The sequence below is a fragment of the Lacerta agilis genome, chromosome 3, assembly GCF_009819535.1.
Source record: "Lacerta agilis isolate rLacAgi1 chromosome 3, rLacAgi1.pri, whole genome shotgun sequence".
In the NCBI taxonomy this organism is placed as follows: domain Eukaryota; kingdom Metazoa; phylum Chordata; class Lepidosauria; order Squamata; family Lacertidae; genus Lacerta; species Lacerta agilis.
Genome location: NC_046314.1, coordinates 38693794 through 38708726, shown reverse-complemented (window position 1 = coordinate 38708726; position 14933 = coordinate 38693794). Strand labels below are relative to the sequence as shown.

The 14933-nt window shown below is 41.9% G+C and overlaps 2 protein-coding genes across 7 annotated transcripts in view; one reads left to right on the top strand and one right to left on the bottom strand.

Moving 5' to 3' along the window:
• Positions 1–7330, top strand: part of ME1 (malic enzyme 1) — a 117832-nt gene extending 110502 nt beyond the window's left edge. Inside the window, 2 exon segments of the mRNA XM_033143316.1 lie at positions 5138–5236; positions 6717–7330. Of these exon segments, the coding sequence (XP_032999207.1) occupies positions 5138–5236; positions 6717–6884 (267 nt within the window). The 3' untranslated portion in view covers positions 6885–7330.
• A 2540-nt stretch (positions 7331–9870) lies between these two features.
• Positions 9871–14715, bottom strand: RWDD2A (RWD domain containing 2A). Of its 6 annotated transcripts, none has more exons than XM_033143315.1 (3): positions 14641–14715; positions 10967–11191; positions 9871–10655 (listed from the first exon to the last, which is right to left on the bottom strand). In XM_033143315.1, exons 2-3 carry the CDS (start codon positions 11165–11167, stop codon positions 9978–9980), a joined length of 879 nt encoding a protein of 292 aa, XP_032999206.1. In that variant the 5' UTR covers positions 11168–11191; positions 14641–14715; the 3' UTR covers positions 9871–9977. The 6 variants fall into 6 exon arrangements, with proteins under 6 accessions (XP_032999206.1, XP_032999201.1, XP_032999203.1 ...); XM_033143310.1 differs by lacking the exon at positions 14641–14715 and adding an exon at positions 14536–14582; XM_033143312.1 differs by lacking the exon at positions 14641–14715 and adding an exon at positions 13747–14164.
• Positions 14716–14933: the final 218 nt, after the last annotated feature.

Below are 14933 nucleotides of genomic sequence, written 5' to 3'. Positions count from 1 at the left end.
TTCTTCAGGCAGACATCTGTTGATGGTGACACTGAGTGCAGATTTTGCCATCTAGGTCTTTAGTTAAATGTTAGGGTTATGCACTTAACTGTGAGTGAGCCCCATTAAACTCAGTGGGATTTATTTCAAAGTAGGCATGCTTAAGATTACAGTGTACACATATCTCTGCCCTGCACATACTCTCCTAATGACTCAGTCTGATTCATAGTCATATTGCAGCTACAAGAGCACTTACGTCTGGTCTCAATTATGCTCTGTAAACTTTAGTGTCAAGTAATGGGTTTGACAATTGTGTCTGACCTGTGAAGAAGTATCAGGGGCAACCCAGTGTGATGGGTGGGGAAAATAGTAAGTAAGTAAGTAAGTAAGTAAGTAAGTAAGTAAGTAAGTAAGTAATAGCAGCATTTTATCTCTTCACACAATGCATAATTGAGAGCAAGAGATGCCACCTGAATAATCCTGGCACCATAGGAATACCCATGTTATTTCTGTTCCTGATACCAGACTTGAATGTATTTTTCTAGTATGAGAATCTTTTGTAAACTAGTTTGAGATCCCTGGGATGAATGAAGTTTGGAACAGGCAGATTCACTGGCTGAAGTCCCACATCTGCCTCAGTTAGAGATTCTCCAATCTAAGTCCTTCATCCTGACTCAGCCAAGGCTCAGCAGCTCAACTGGGACTCAGCTGGTTGAACCAAGGCCCTGAAAAGGGATAGGATGGGGGAGACCCACCCCATTCCAAACTCTGTTCTGCTCAGTCATGCAACTAATAATAATAATAATAATAATAATAATAATAATAATAATAATAATAATAATAATAATAATAATAAATTTATACCCCGCCCATCTGGCTGGGTTTCCCCAGCCACTCTGGGCGGCTTCCAACAGAACATTAAAATGCAATAATCTATTAAACATTAAAAGCCTCCCTAAAAAGGGCTGCCTTCAGATGTCTTCTAAAGGTCTGGTAGTTGTTTTTTTCTTTGACATCTGGTGGGAGGGCGTTCCACAGGGCGGGTGCCACTACCGAGAAGGCCCTCTTGCCTGGTTCCCTGTAACTTGGCTTCTCGTAGTGAGGGAACCGCCAGAAGGCCCTCGGCACTGGACCTCAGTGTCTGGGCAGAATGATGGGGTGGAGACGCTACTTCAGGTATACTGGACCAAAGTCATTTAGGGCTTTAAAGGTCAGCACCAACACTTTGAATTGCGCTCGGAAACGTACTGGGAGCCAATGTAGGTCTTTCAAGACTGGTGTTATGTGGTCTCAGCAACCGCTCCCAGTCACCAGTCTGGCTGCCACATTCTGGATTAGTTGTAGTTTCTGGGTCACCTTCAAAGGTAGCCCCATGTAAAGCACATTGCACACTGTGTGATCATGTGGATTCAGTTCTGGATGCAGGCACCTTTTTGGGGTGCTGTGCACATGACACACTCCTCATGTTGTCTTTGTCCCATACTACTTGTCAATCTAAAGCACACTCTGCTGTAACAATTATAATCCAGTTTGTGTCGATAATGCACTTCACAAGCGCATGCTGCCTGCATGTGTACACAGAGGACATTTCCTCAGCTCACTTCTTACTGGGGCAGAGCTACTGGTGTTGTGGAGCTGTGCCACTCCTCCTAACCATGTTTAACTTAGCCCGCTTTGTGTACCAATATATATCCTCTGTATGTCAAACACACACACACACACACACACACACCAAGAAAAGGTCTGTGGAAACACTAATTGAAGGAAGAGGAATAGAGAACACTATTGCACTCTAGTTTGAAAACATTCCCAGCTATGTGTACAGACAACATGGATAGTAGTTGCCACTTTAGATGACGTTATCATGTAAAGGTGTGTACAACTGCAAACTGCTACGTACAAAAGTGCACTATGAAAAAAACAACTCAAGTGCTTTTACAAAGGCTACATGTGTACACAGCCTATGGGTGTCTTAATTTGACACCTGCCCATTTAAAACTAATTTTTTTTTAAAATAAAAACACAGTTTAGTCATTGTAAAAACAGCAAGTCCTGTTTTCAGGTGTTCTTTCTTGCATGCCAAGTAGAGTTCAGCATTGATTTGTGGATAGTAAATCTAGGGCCCTGTAGACTATAATGCCATAATTGTAGGCAATTTTAATGTGATGACAAGCGGCATTCTTCTAAGCCTGATGAAGCAAAAGTAAAATGTCAGAGAATTATGAGCTGATAAATTATTCTTGCAACTGCCCATGCTATGCTTTAGTCATTCCAGAGATCACCCTATTAACTTTTCAATGATAGAATATGTTATCAGAAGGGCAAGGTGTTCGCTCTTGAACAGTATCCATGGAAAATCAAGTAGGTATTGTCTCATCATAGTGAAACTAATAGCACAATAAATTAACATGTTTATAATTTCAGGTCTAGTTGCACTGACTATGATGTCGTCCTACCATTAAATGTATATTTGGTGGCCACAGTAAGAAGAGTGTTATTTGTTATCTTTCAAGATTTGTCCCCATCTTTAAAAGTATGGTTGAAACACTGGCCAGGAGCCAGATCCTTAAAAGTCGGGGAATCTACCAATGAAAGGGGTGTGTGTGAGCAGAAATTCCACTTACCTAGCACCATCTTTCATGAATTCATGTAGCAATTTACTGCCTGCCACTAACCTTCTCCTTATTAATATGATTATAAAGAAAAGTAAGAAAAATATTTTTCCAGTTCAGAAATTCTTATTATTCAACCCTGCCACAGAGCAGGCATCATCCTTATGTTGGCTTTTCATTATATGGTAATGGATGTGGCCACCTTTTTATGCCTAAATGTATGTAACTTGTTGAAAATCAGTACATGTCACGTAGCAGTATGATTCCTTTTGCATCAGTATGCAAATGTAACTATGATTCCTTGCCTGTAAGGGGTAAGAAATCCCAGGAAAAAGCAATCCTACTGATTTGCCACAGGAAAAACAAACAGGTTTACCAGTATGTCTCCTTTTATTTTAGTGCCCCCTTGTGGATTCATAAATAATAAATTATTATACTATAATAATGATTGCCAGTAGCTTATTTCGCCATTTCCTTTAAAAAAAAAGGGGGGAAAAGACGCACAATCTTTATTGCCTATTAAGCCTGCCTTGTAAATTAGCCCACAATAATAGCCTGGGGTGTGTCTCACAGAGGAGAGACAGAGAGCCCTGTCTTTTCTGCATTAGCCTGTTACATTTCTAGGCTTGGGTGCAGAGGAGAAACAGAGGGCTCTGCCTTGCGCACCTGTATGTACTGGTAAAATTCATTGCTTTCTGTGGCTGCCAGGCTACAAGTCTGTGTTAAGAGGAGGTGGGAAGTACAACTTTCGTAGGCAATTCTTTCTCTGAGTAAAAATTCTGCTGCTTTTTTGGGTATTGATGCATTATGTCCTGATATAACTTTGCTTTTCCAGCAAGGTGATTTCTGCTCTTTCTTTTGCTCACCTTACTTGTACTAACTTCTCTGGTTTGTTAGAATTTTATTCTGTTTTAGCTTTTTTAGCAGGTAACTATGGTACCTGATTATTTTTTTACTTTGATAGACCTGTAATTTCTTGTTCCTGCTTTTCAATTAAGTGTGTGTGTGTGTGTGTGTGTGTGTGTGTGTAATCTCAAAAGTATCCCTGAAAGAAAAATAACAGTTACAGGTAGGTAGCCATGTTGGTCTGCCATAGTCAAAACAAAATAAAATAAAAAATTCCTTCCAGTAGCACCTTAGAGACCAACTAAGTTTGTTCTTGGTATGAGCTTTTGTGTGCATGCACACTTCTTCAGATTTACTGAAACGGAAGTCACCAGACCCTTAAATATAGTGAAATTATAACACTGAAGGAAAATCAGGATCATAGAACCATCCATTATAGGATCATCAACCAAATCTGGGAATAAAACTGTATATTTTAAACTCTCAACACTAACCGTCTCATAGTTTGTGAAGCTTTCCTGCAGATCTTCTCTTGCCAGTCAGTTCTTGGCATCTCTTGTATAGTCCTACATCGTGTGTTTGTCATCACTGTTTGCCCCAAAGGCAAGGTGGCTCCTCCAGTTCCTTGGGAATTACTTAGATGTGGATTAGAATTAAAATAGGGGAGATCGCCTCCCTTTTATAACCTTATTTAACTGGTGGGGTCAAGCACTCTTGTCAAGCAGATTCCAGTCACTGTCTACATATTTGTTGTGGTGGTTAATGATTTCCCACAGTACTTTCTGTGTGCAAAGTGCTTTGCTATTTGTCTTCTTAGCTCAGTTTCCTATCTAAATAAATAACCACGACAGACAAGTATAATCCCTCTTCCACCCATGCTGCATACATTGGCCCTCCACTCATGAGTATTGGTTTCTATATGTCACAGACTTAATCTCTTTTAACTCTCTTAGAGATTTTCAAATGTAGTTTCTCAGGATGCATGCAGCATTACTGAGAATCACTTTGTATACTCTGGAAAATTGCTACTGGTATATAAATGCTGAGTAAGACTAAGAATGTCTTTTTAACACCCCCACCCCCATGCCTACGACTAATTATTTACTAGGTCCATCCTTTTCCTTGTGTGCCCTATCAAACAGACCTTTCTAAAAGAGGTGTGCTCATGAGGGCTTTCTGTGTGATGAACATGGTTCAACTTATCCTATGCTCCCATTTCATTACTGAAGCAGAACTTGACAAGTCCAGAAGTTCATTTCTGTGAACATGTTCATATGGAAATTGAAAAAAAGCTGCCCATAGAGCAGATTTGAGAGGGTGCTGGACAAAGTGCCCTCTGGTGGGACTTGTAGGGCTTGCTTAGTGGCTTTAGCAGTGGCAGTGTGCCAAGCAGTGCAGAGTGGCTGGATCTTGTTGCCATTAAAATTTCCCAGCGCCCTGGAGCAATGCTGTCAGAAGCATTGTGGGAAATTTAAATGGTGGCTTAGAGAACAGGGCTGGAAAAAATGAAGAGAGGGGACAACTGCTTAGGGTCCTGGAACTTGCCAGAGGATGTGGCTGCTGATGCTGGCCATAGAAAAATGGTTTTCTACTGTCATAGAAAAATGGTTGCATACATCCAATTTTTGGCAGTGGGTTTTCAGATAAAGATACCTGTATAATGAGACCCTAAAAGAACATGTCTTATGTTTTGTTCCTAGGTCCTATGTCAACAGGTCTCAAATAAACATTTAGAGGAGGGTCGTTTGTATCCACCTTTAGTTTCAATTCAAGATGTCTCTCTAAAAATTGCTGTAAAAGTAAGTACATTTTGCATTTCCTAATTAAGAATAGACTTACTACGTTTTGTCAAAGACTGAAAGTGGATTTCATTATTTATTACATTTATATTTTCACCTTCCTCCAAGGATCTCAAGACAGCCACCAGTTTTCCCTCTTCCTTCCCCCTTTATTCTCAGAACAGCCCTATGAATTAGGTTGAGAGGAAGTGACTGGCATACAGCCATTTGGTGAGCTCCATGGCTGATTGGCAAGTTGAACCCAAGCCGTCCTAGGCCAACATTCCACTATACTGCACGGCATGTAGGATTTCCCTGATGGGGTGAATAGCAAAGGTTAACCAGTCCAAATTCACAAAAAATGTAAAGGGACAGGAGACCATGGCTGAATCTCTAGTTTGGTCCTTGTGTAGTTGTGTCCTTGATCTTTCACCCTCTGGGCCTCATTTCCTTTTTATCTCCCAGGAGGTTGGTTTATTTTTATTGCTGAGCTGGATAGAGATAATCTTTCATGTAAAGATCAGTCTTTGTTGTCAGTAAGCTTCTAATCATGAACTCATTCCCTCAGGCTTATGTAGTAATTGATTCCAACTGCATGTAGAAAGAGTTGTCATATTTCATCTCTCTTCAAGTTTATAATACATATATTTTATAAATGTTAAAACACATTTATGCAAGTTTCTCTGCATATATTCTCCAGCATTCTCTGTTTGGCAAAACTGTTTGTGAACAGCTCTAGAAAATTTGTTTCATTGTAGGAATATTAATTTTGTTTGTTAGAAACAAGAGTCAGTCTAATTGATGGGTTTGTATTATCCATCTAGTCTCCTGGTTTTTATCTGAATTGGAAATATTTAACTGATAGTACTCTCCTGCCTAATAAAAATGTACTTAAAAGGATCCAAACTTGCCCCTTGTTTACAAAGAAACCTGTGCCTTGTGCATTAGAGATCTTCTTGCTATAGTGACTACGAGGTATACTCTTAAGCATACTCTCTTAGAAATATGTCCCTAGGAAATCAGTGCCAGTTATGTCCACAGGTGGGGATGGTGATGACTGGGCTATAAAGAGCCAGTTCACACCATTATATTACCATTTTTCACCTAGAAAATGAGGAATGTGATCATAGCAAACATGTATACAAACACTTACCATATGTGAACACTCATCAGAGAGCCCAAATTAACAGCAGCTTCCTGTTGAGAATGCATTCTGTGACAAACTTGGGGTTGTTTCTCCAAGTGTGAAATACAATCCAACCAAGAAAAAGAATCTAAAGCAGAATTCATTTCAAGATGTATATTTTGCCGCTCTTCCAGAAAATTGGATGCATATTTTCATCTTTTCATGGCTAGATTATAGCTTCATTGGTATCAGTCTGATAAGAATCTGATACTTGATATCCAAAAATTGAACTTTCTTCATTATACACTGTACACTATGCTACCTCTCAGGTCAATGCAGAAGTCTAACAATGAGGGATTTGTCTTGCTCTCTCAGATTGCAGAGAATGCCTACAGCAACAAGACAGCCACTTTCCACCCTGAGCCAGAAGACAAGGAAGCATTCATCCACTCCCAGGTTTATAGCACTGACTATGAAAGCTTTCTGACAGACTCTTACACCTGGCCCCAAGAAGCCATGAAAATTCAGACTGGGAACTTTTAACAGAAAGACAGCAGCACTGCAACAATACTGGAAGCACTCAGATATTTGTTAGCTTTCAACTTTTGTCAAATCATAGCACACAATTTGCCAGAACTCAGGATATATATGTTTTCCTTTCTAGCAGCACTGAATACTTTTTAAAGCCATGAAATTTTGGTAGAATTGTTACAGTTCTTTCACTTTACGCTAATTAATTAAGCTAAAATAGCACATGCCTAAGAGAATAAAAATCAATTTAGCCAGTTTTTAAATATTTCTTTTGAATGGGCTCTGCTAAATTTACTACAGAGCAGTACTGTAAAAGCATATTTAAAATGTACTTTTCATATACTTGGACATCTGTATGAAATTATGGTCATATATTACAGTTCTGCGATTAAGTTCAGATGAAAAAATATTGCAAACAAATGACAAAGCAATATATCATCAGTATGATCAGTTTAAAAGCGTCTCAGCTATTTCTTTTAATATTTTTCTGGTGACACCTATAGAAAAAGCAAGATGAAAAGCTAAGTACCTCTAACCAGAAGTTTTTGATGCCAGATCAAATGTTCCTAGTCAAGAAAAGTAGTTAGGGTCAGTAGTTTGCTAGGCATGTGCACATTTTTCACAGAAGCCATCTGGCAAACCAATGATGAAGAGGCATCAGTCAGGAAGGTTACTGGATGTTTCGTAGCGTAACTACCCATGCCTTAGTGAATGAGCATGTGAACTATGCCATGTCTGGTGCAACATCCAGGATGTGCTCATGCATCTTCTAATATATAGTCTTTGTACAGTTTGGGCCTGAGATAACAAAAATAATTGTTTTGTGGACCTGCTACTTTGTGGCTCAGCTTGAATATCTGCAATCTTTAGTTAATGGCGCTGGAAATTATTTGTATTTGAAGCACTAGAGCACAGATAGACAACCTGAGTGCAGCTCTCTGTCTCCTACAACCTTGTCCCCAACACTTACTTGGCATCTACTGTGAGCTACCAGTGGTGAAACAGATTACTCAGTTCTTGCTCCAACAGCTTCCTTTCCTTCATTTCTCGGCTGGAAAAAAGGAGCATCTTTCCCTCCACCCACCTTGGGAGGAAAGCTGAAAGGAAGGTGTGTGAATGGGGGAGATGGCGATATAAGGGAAATGGGGAGTGAATGGATTGCTGTGAGTGCATGTTTGTGAGAGAAAGATAAGATTTCTTCATTGTCATTGTACAACGTTGTACAAGTGCAACAAAATTGGATGCCATCCCATAAAAACAAAACAAAAAAATCACAAAAAACACATTGTCAGCCACACAAGCACATACGTATACACCCATCACAACTCTCCAAGGTCATATTATCTGGTTACAGCATTTAAGATGGTTATAGCTCTTGGGTAGAAACTATTCTTCAATCTATTTGTTCTTGATCTACCGTATATACTCGAGTATAAGTCGACCCAAATATAAGCCGAGGCACCTAATTTCCCTACAAAAATGTGGGAAAGCTTATTGACTCAAGTATAAGCCGGTTCACCTTTGCCACTGTGGTAGAGGAGGAACGAGCAGCCCAAAGCAGCCCTTTGGCCTGCTCCTTCCTCTTCCTCCTTTGCTGCTGTGGAGCTCACCCCGTCGCAGGGTTTCGAACCGCCATTCTTCTGATCAGCAAGCCCTAGGGCTCTGTGGTTTAACTCACAGCGCAATGTTCCCTTGTGTTATACAGAGAAGGCTGGGATCCTGTCCTGTTTAAGCAGGAGCCAGGGAAAGTGAGCACCTGTGGGGTTTTAATACTTCCTTAACTCCAGTTACAGGTGGGTAGCCGTGTTGGTCTGCCATAGTCAAAACAAAATCGAAAATTCTTTCTAGTAGCACCTTAGAGACCAACTGAGTTTGTTCCTGGTATGAGCTTTCGTGTGCATGCACACTTCTTCAGATACCTTCTTCAGATACCTATCTGAAGAAGTGTGCATGCACACGAAAGCTCATACCAGCTCATACCAGGAACAAACTCAGTTGGTCTCTAAGGTGCTACTAGAAAGAATTTTCGATTTTGTACTTCCTTAACTGATAGGCTTTCTGCCTTCTGGGGTCTAAAGTTTGCATTTATGTGAGCAGTTCAGGAATGGAACAAGCTGCCTGGGGAGAGTAAAGAACCGCCGTTCTTGTACACTTCTTAAGGAATGGTTGACTTGAGTATAAGCCGAGGGCAGCTTTTAAAGCACAAAAAGTGTGCTGAAAAACTAGGCTTATACTCAAGTATATATGGTAATTGTTCTGTATCTCTTGCCCGAAGGCAGTGATGCAAAAAGACTATATCCCAGATGAGATGGATCCTGTAAAATATTGTTTACTTTTTTAAGGCAACGGGAACTGTATAGTTCTTCCAAAGATGGGAGAGGATAACCAATAATTTTTTGGGCTGTGGTTATGACCTGTAGTACCTGCCTCTCCCTGGCTGTGCAGCTGGAAAACCAACAGAAAATGAACAGAAGGGATGGAATTGATGATGGGTTAAGGAAGGAGAAAAAAGAGGTGTGCCCACTCACTTTCGCCCTGGCCACTGCTAGTGCCCTCAGCCATTTCCTTTACCTCAAAAATATTGTCCACGCCTCCCCCTAGACACCTTAAATCAGGGGCCAACAAACTTTTTCAGCAGGGGGACGGTCCACTGTCCCTCAGACCTTGCGGGGGGCTGGACTATTTTTTTTGGGGGGGGGAGATGAACAAATTCTACTCATGTAAAAACACGCTGATTCCCGGACCATCTGTGGGCCGGATTTAGAAGGCGATTGGGCAGGAATCCTGCCCCCAGGCCTTAGTTTGCCTACCCATGCCTTAGATTGTGGGGAACAATGCCTATCACATTGGACTTAGATGCAGCATTTGTCTGGCTCAGTACAAATCAAGCCCCCTTACTCTTGCAGCCAATTTGAAGAGTTTTGCTCTGAACAAAATTACTAACTGATGTGCTTACTGTTCAAATACTAAACAAAGATTCTGTGCATGCCCTTTTAAGTTACTTGTCACATTCACTCATCCATACTTTTATTTTCTTGTGGCAGATTCATAGATGGATTTCATTTCTATTAACAGAGACGAGAAAATTAAAAACATCGCTTATTGTTAGTTGTCAGAACATTTGCCTTCAATGCCAAACAAGATCTGAAATACATGTTCACTTTGATGACCCTTAAGGAATTCTAGGAACTGACCAAGGTCCATGTGATAGTCATTCCTCAGGCCGTAGTCACCATGGGCTTGAAACTGTAAATCTTCAAAAGTCTGAAAGAGACGTAGGTTATCCCCATTTCCGTCAGTCTCTCTATTCTCAACATGTTTGCAGGAAATGTGTTTCCAGTTGGGATATCTAATAACATGCCAAAATTCTTCACAGTTTTCTTTGACACCTTCCACACAAATGATTCCAGGCTTGCCAGTTAGGCAGAAACCAGTCAGATTTAATTTCTTTGCACAATCAAAAATCTTTTTCCTTAGTTCTTGTCTATAGATGTGGTGGCTGTAAATCCACATCCGGCTGAATAACGTTTTAACTACGCTCTCCCTTGGCACATTTTCGCAGTGGAGTTTGCTGTTTTGTAAGTAGCTTATGCTGTTGTCTCGCAACCACTGCACAGCTGCACATACACAAAGTTCTCCTGACTCCAAAGAAGCAATGTAAGAAGCGAGATCCTTGTTGAGCTGCAGTTGTTGCTGCCTGTCTACAGCACTTGATCTTGCAAAAAGGTGTGGTGGCACCTGGGGGTAGTCATGAGGTAGGGCTACCTGCAAATTTACTCTTGCCTAAAATTAAAAAGCAAATATATATTCACAAAACTTTCCAGTCTTCAGTGACTGCTTTGCATGCAGCACATCACAGTATTGTAATTTAATACAGAAGTGACTAAATGAAGCATGAATGGCTGAGGCTAAATCCAACTGTGGGCATGCAATACAGCACACTGGCTTAATATATTGGCTCAATACAATACACTTTGCCTTTATTGAAGGTAGACGTGCTTGCACAAATATTTAATAATTAAGTAAAATATTGTGTTTTTTTAAAAGGTAATAAAGCAAAGAAAAACATCCCAACCCAAAAGAGATTATCTCACCTTTGGTTCATCAACAGTAACGCCAACTGAATATTCAATTACATGCGGTGGATTTTCACTTGTATTGCTCATATATTTCTGAGCATTAAGGAAATTATTTTCATCCTGAAGAGCTATTTCTCCTTTATCAGGAAACATAGAAAAAAGCATTTCTAATTCTGCCATTTGAAGTTCAAGTCTTTCTTTTATTATGCTGGACATTGTTACAGATGTGAAGTCAGCCACCTGTAGGTTGGAGAGATCGTATCAATAATGTTGTTCTTATGTCTACTAATATTCTCTCCCTCCCACCCCACAATACAGATTGTAAAGTAATTGATAAAAGTCGTCCAAGCCGGAACAAAATAGTTTTGAACAAATGAAACACTCCTTTAACTTTGCAATAACAATGAAGCCTATAATCCTCAAGCAGATTTAGGTTCTGGGTCCAAGGAGTTCAAAGAGACTAGTTGCACAAATAAAATCAAGGCCATAAATGCATCCAGTTCTAACATTAAGAAACACATGAAGTGAATTACAATGGATATGAAGAATCCCAACAAGATGTGGAAGCAGCTGAAGACTTAGTGCTAATATTATTATTGATTCATGCATTCAATTTTGCACAGGTCATAAAATTACAAACATTAATGGCTATCCAGTTTCCAGTGAAAATCATATCCATGCAAAGTATCCTGGGGGTTCTGTTTGCAGTAAAAGCACATTGTACTTTTAAGTGGTTCTCTTATGCACTTGCTCTTCCTTCCCAATGTATTGTCTTTGGCTGGCAGCTAATAACAGTTGCTGGCCAGATTTGCACAAAATGGTAAGTCAAACTATGGCACACTGGGATCTCACGAATGTGAAGGTTCTTGGAGATGAGCTTCCGGCCACTTTGCTCCTACCTGTTCATTTTTGCTGCCAAGTAAACAAACCTAGGCTACAGATTGTGCTTAGTGAGGAGGGAGGTTAACAGAGAGTCCCAGTTCAGATGACACACTAACCAAAACCTTGGCTTAGCTCTGTACGCTGTGGCAGTATGCCTCTGAATGCCAGTTTCTGGGAATAATTAGAGAGTAGAGTGTGTTACACTTAGGTCCTTTGGGGCTTTCCATAGGCATCTGGTTGCCCACTAAACAGACAGGATGTTGGACTAGATTGGCCAATGGCCTGGTGCAACAGGCTCTTATATGTTTTAAGTAAAAAGGACCAGGGAGGAACAAAGCAGCTGTAAGCTTATCTCCAGGAGCTGGTGCCTAGTTAAAAACATCTTTGTTTGAAGTGTTGTTAGGAACTCAGATATATACAGGTAAGCTAAGTGCCAAATGGCTCCTTAAACCAAGGTTACTGTCGCCCAAAGGGAATGTCTAGTTGCCATTTTTGGGCAAGATGGCTCTAAAGTCAATCCAAATGATGGATTGACTGTGAAGGCTTATCAGTTAAACATCTGGCTAGTTTATATGACGACCGTCAGCTAGGCTAAGAACTTTGAGAATTTAAAAGAAAAGCCACTTGATCCAGGGACAGTCCACATATATATTGGTCTTTTCCTATCTCTTTTTTTCAATGGTGACATGGACAAGCTCTAACAATTAACTACAACGTTGATCACTGCTCTTGCTCAGGCTGCAGGGAAAAAGCATTTTGGTTCCTGAAATTAATTCTGATTGTGCAGATAAAATATAACTGACAGAATTCTACAGGATGTGGTATTAGTGTGTGAAAACAGTCAAGATTCAATTATTCCCAGACATGCATCTCCAAATGGTGAAGATGACAGGTGGCATCCTGGCACCCCAGGCATCTTCACTTGGTTGCAAATGGCTAATAGTCAGGTACAAAAGGCACCTGGCAAATTTCGAACACTGGTTAGAAGATATTACCATCCACATTCGAACAACATATGCCTCAAATACCACTTTCAAGGTGGGCTCCCCACACCAGAGAAGTCAACTGATGGGTTTACCTTAAACTCCTCTGTAATGTATTGTAAGCTGCTCACATTTGTTCTGAGAGTCTAATACAAACAATGAATGTTCCATAGAGGCTCAACTAGAGCACTCTCCAGCCAGGTTTGACTCAGTTTTGTCAGGCTATCATATGTGGCTATGGTAGTGACCCTTCACTTTAACTTGCAAATCCCACCCAGTGACTTGTGATGCAATCACATCATCACATAGTAGGCAGGTGTTCTGTAGAAGGTAGGCGGGACCAAACAATAGAGGAATACCAATGTACCACTTGCTTTTGTCAGCAATTACCCCCCCACCCCAGCTGTATGATCTTACTGTTTTTATGTGCAATTTAAAAATGTAAGATTTGCCCTTCTGGGTCCGATCAAAATTCCATCTGATTTAGGAATGGGAGTATATAGCCTTTGAGGTGTTGTTGGACCAAGTCTCATCAGCCCTAGTCAACTTAGCCATGGTCAGCAATAACAGATGTTTAGTTCTGCAACAACTGGAAGGCCCCAGGTTACCTATCCCAGATCTAATGAAAATTCTCTCTGCTGGTGGCCAACCAAATGTCTCAAGAAGTACAATACAATGTATTCACCTCTCTTTTAGACCTCACACTATATGCAGGGTTAGTACAGTAATCTATACCAGGTCCAGTTTAGAGTACCCCGCCCCTTCTTCACCTGAGATCCAACATGTATGCAATCTGTACAATAGTTCAGATGTACACTTGCAGTTATTAAAATACAACATTCAACTCACACCAACTATACCTTTATGTGCAAAAGTGGAACTGTACAAAAATGATCAAAGGTACACTTTCAGACAGAAACGTGTACGCACGTATACACAGCTTGGAACGTTCAGCTTAACGTGTGAACAAGGTTCCAATGCGGGGAAATCACGTGGTGCACACTCGGCAGTGTCTTAAAACTGTTAAGCAGCAGGTTGCCCTCTCTTGAGAGCCCTTGCCGTGGAGGACGTGGGATATTGCTGAGAACGGGAGGCATCGGCATATCCTTCAGCGGCCATTACCCGCCCTTACAGCCGTTGGTGCGAAATTAAAATGGCTCCGCCCCTCCCTCCAATAAGCACGCGGCGGAGAACGTTGCGAAGCCCATCGAAGGTAACCGGCCGCCAGATCCCTCAACACCGGGAGCGAGGCCAATCAGCCCACGCTCTTAGAGACGAAGTGAGTGATTGGCTCGTTCCTTCACAGGCAAAGGGAGCGCAGCGTCTCGCGCCGGGGACCCTCCGAACCAACGTACTTAGGAGCCCGCATGCGAGCGACCACACACCCCTCTCTCGCGCATGGAAACACCTGGGCAGCCACGTGATCCGAAGAGGCGAAGGGCTGGCGGCGCGAGCGACCTTCTTGGGCATGCGCGTCGCTAAAGCGCCGAGGAGAGTTTGGGCTTCGCGCACGAGAAGGAGGCATCAGTGGCAGGAGGGAGGTTCGATTTCAAATTCTGCAAGAACCGTGTTGCCTGCGGTTAAGATACGTTACTGTTTCATTTTATTTTTTTCACCCTCGCCCTGAGCTCACTGGGAAGCGCAGCCTGTTCGTTTAAAAAAACAGGCTTGCCGCTTTCCTAGAGGGGACAAGTAGGCCCACCCCGAGCACAGCCTTACTTCTGAGGAAGCCCGCCTAAGGACTGGCCAAGGCTGCTACGGCCGAAGCTCGCGGGCGGGCCTGGCAGGGCGGCGGTCGCTCTCTCTCTCCTACCAAAGGCCCACCTGCCAGTAGGAAAGCGCGGGAGGGGAGAGGGCCCCTGGGCTCCAATCCTGCTTGCGTGCTTCCCACAGGCCTAATCCAGCGGGGCTGTTGTCGGTGTCCTTATGGCATCCGCTTTCTAGCCCGCTAAAGCCGCGCGTGGTGCAGTTGCGCGTCTCGCAAAGCGGATCCAGCCAAGGCCAGGAGAAGAGATTCTCGCCAAGCTCAGCTGAGGAGGAAGGAAGCCCCGCTTGAATGCCACGAGTCGCTTGCTTCCCAATGAGCCCGAGTTACGCGTCCGGGAAGCGGGTGGAAG

What these genes read in the sequence shown, in the direction of transcription:
- RWDD2A (XM_033143315.1), bottom strand. Translation starts at nt 11,167, where the DNA reads ATGTCCAGCATAATAAAAGAAAGACTTGAACTTCAAATGGCAGAATTA. An exon ending in TTACTGTTGATGAACCAAAG is followed by an intron (nt 10,656 to 10,966) that starts GTGAGATAATCT and finishes TTTTAATTTTAG; the next exon opens with GCAAGAGTAAATTTGCAGGT.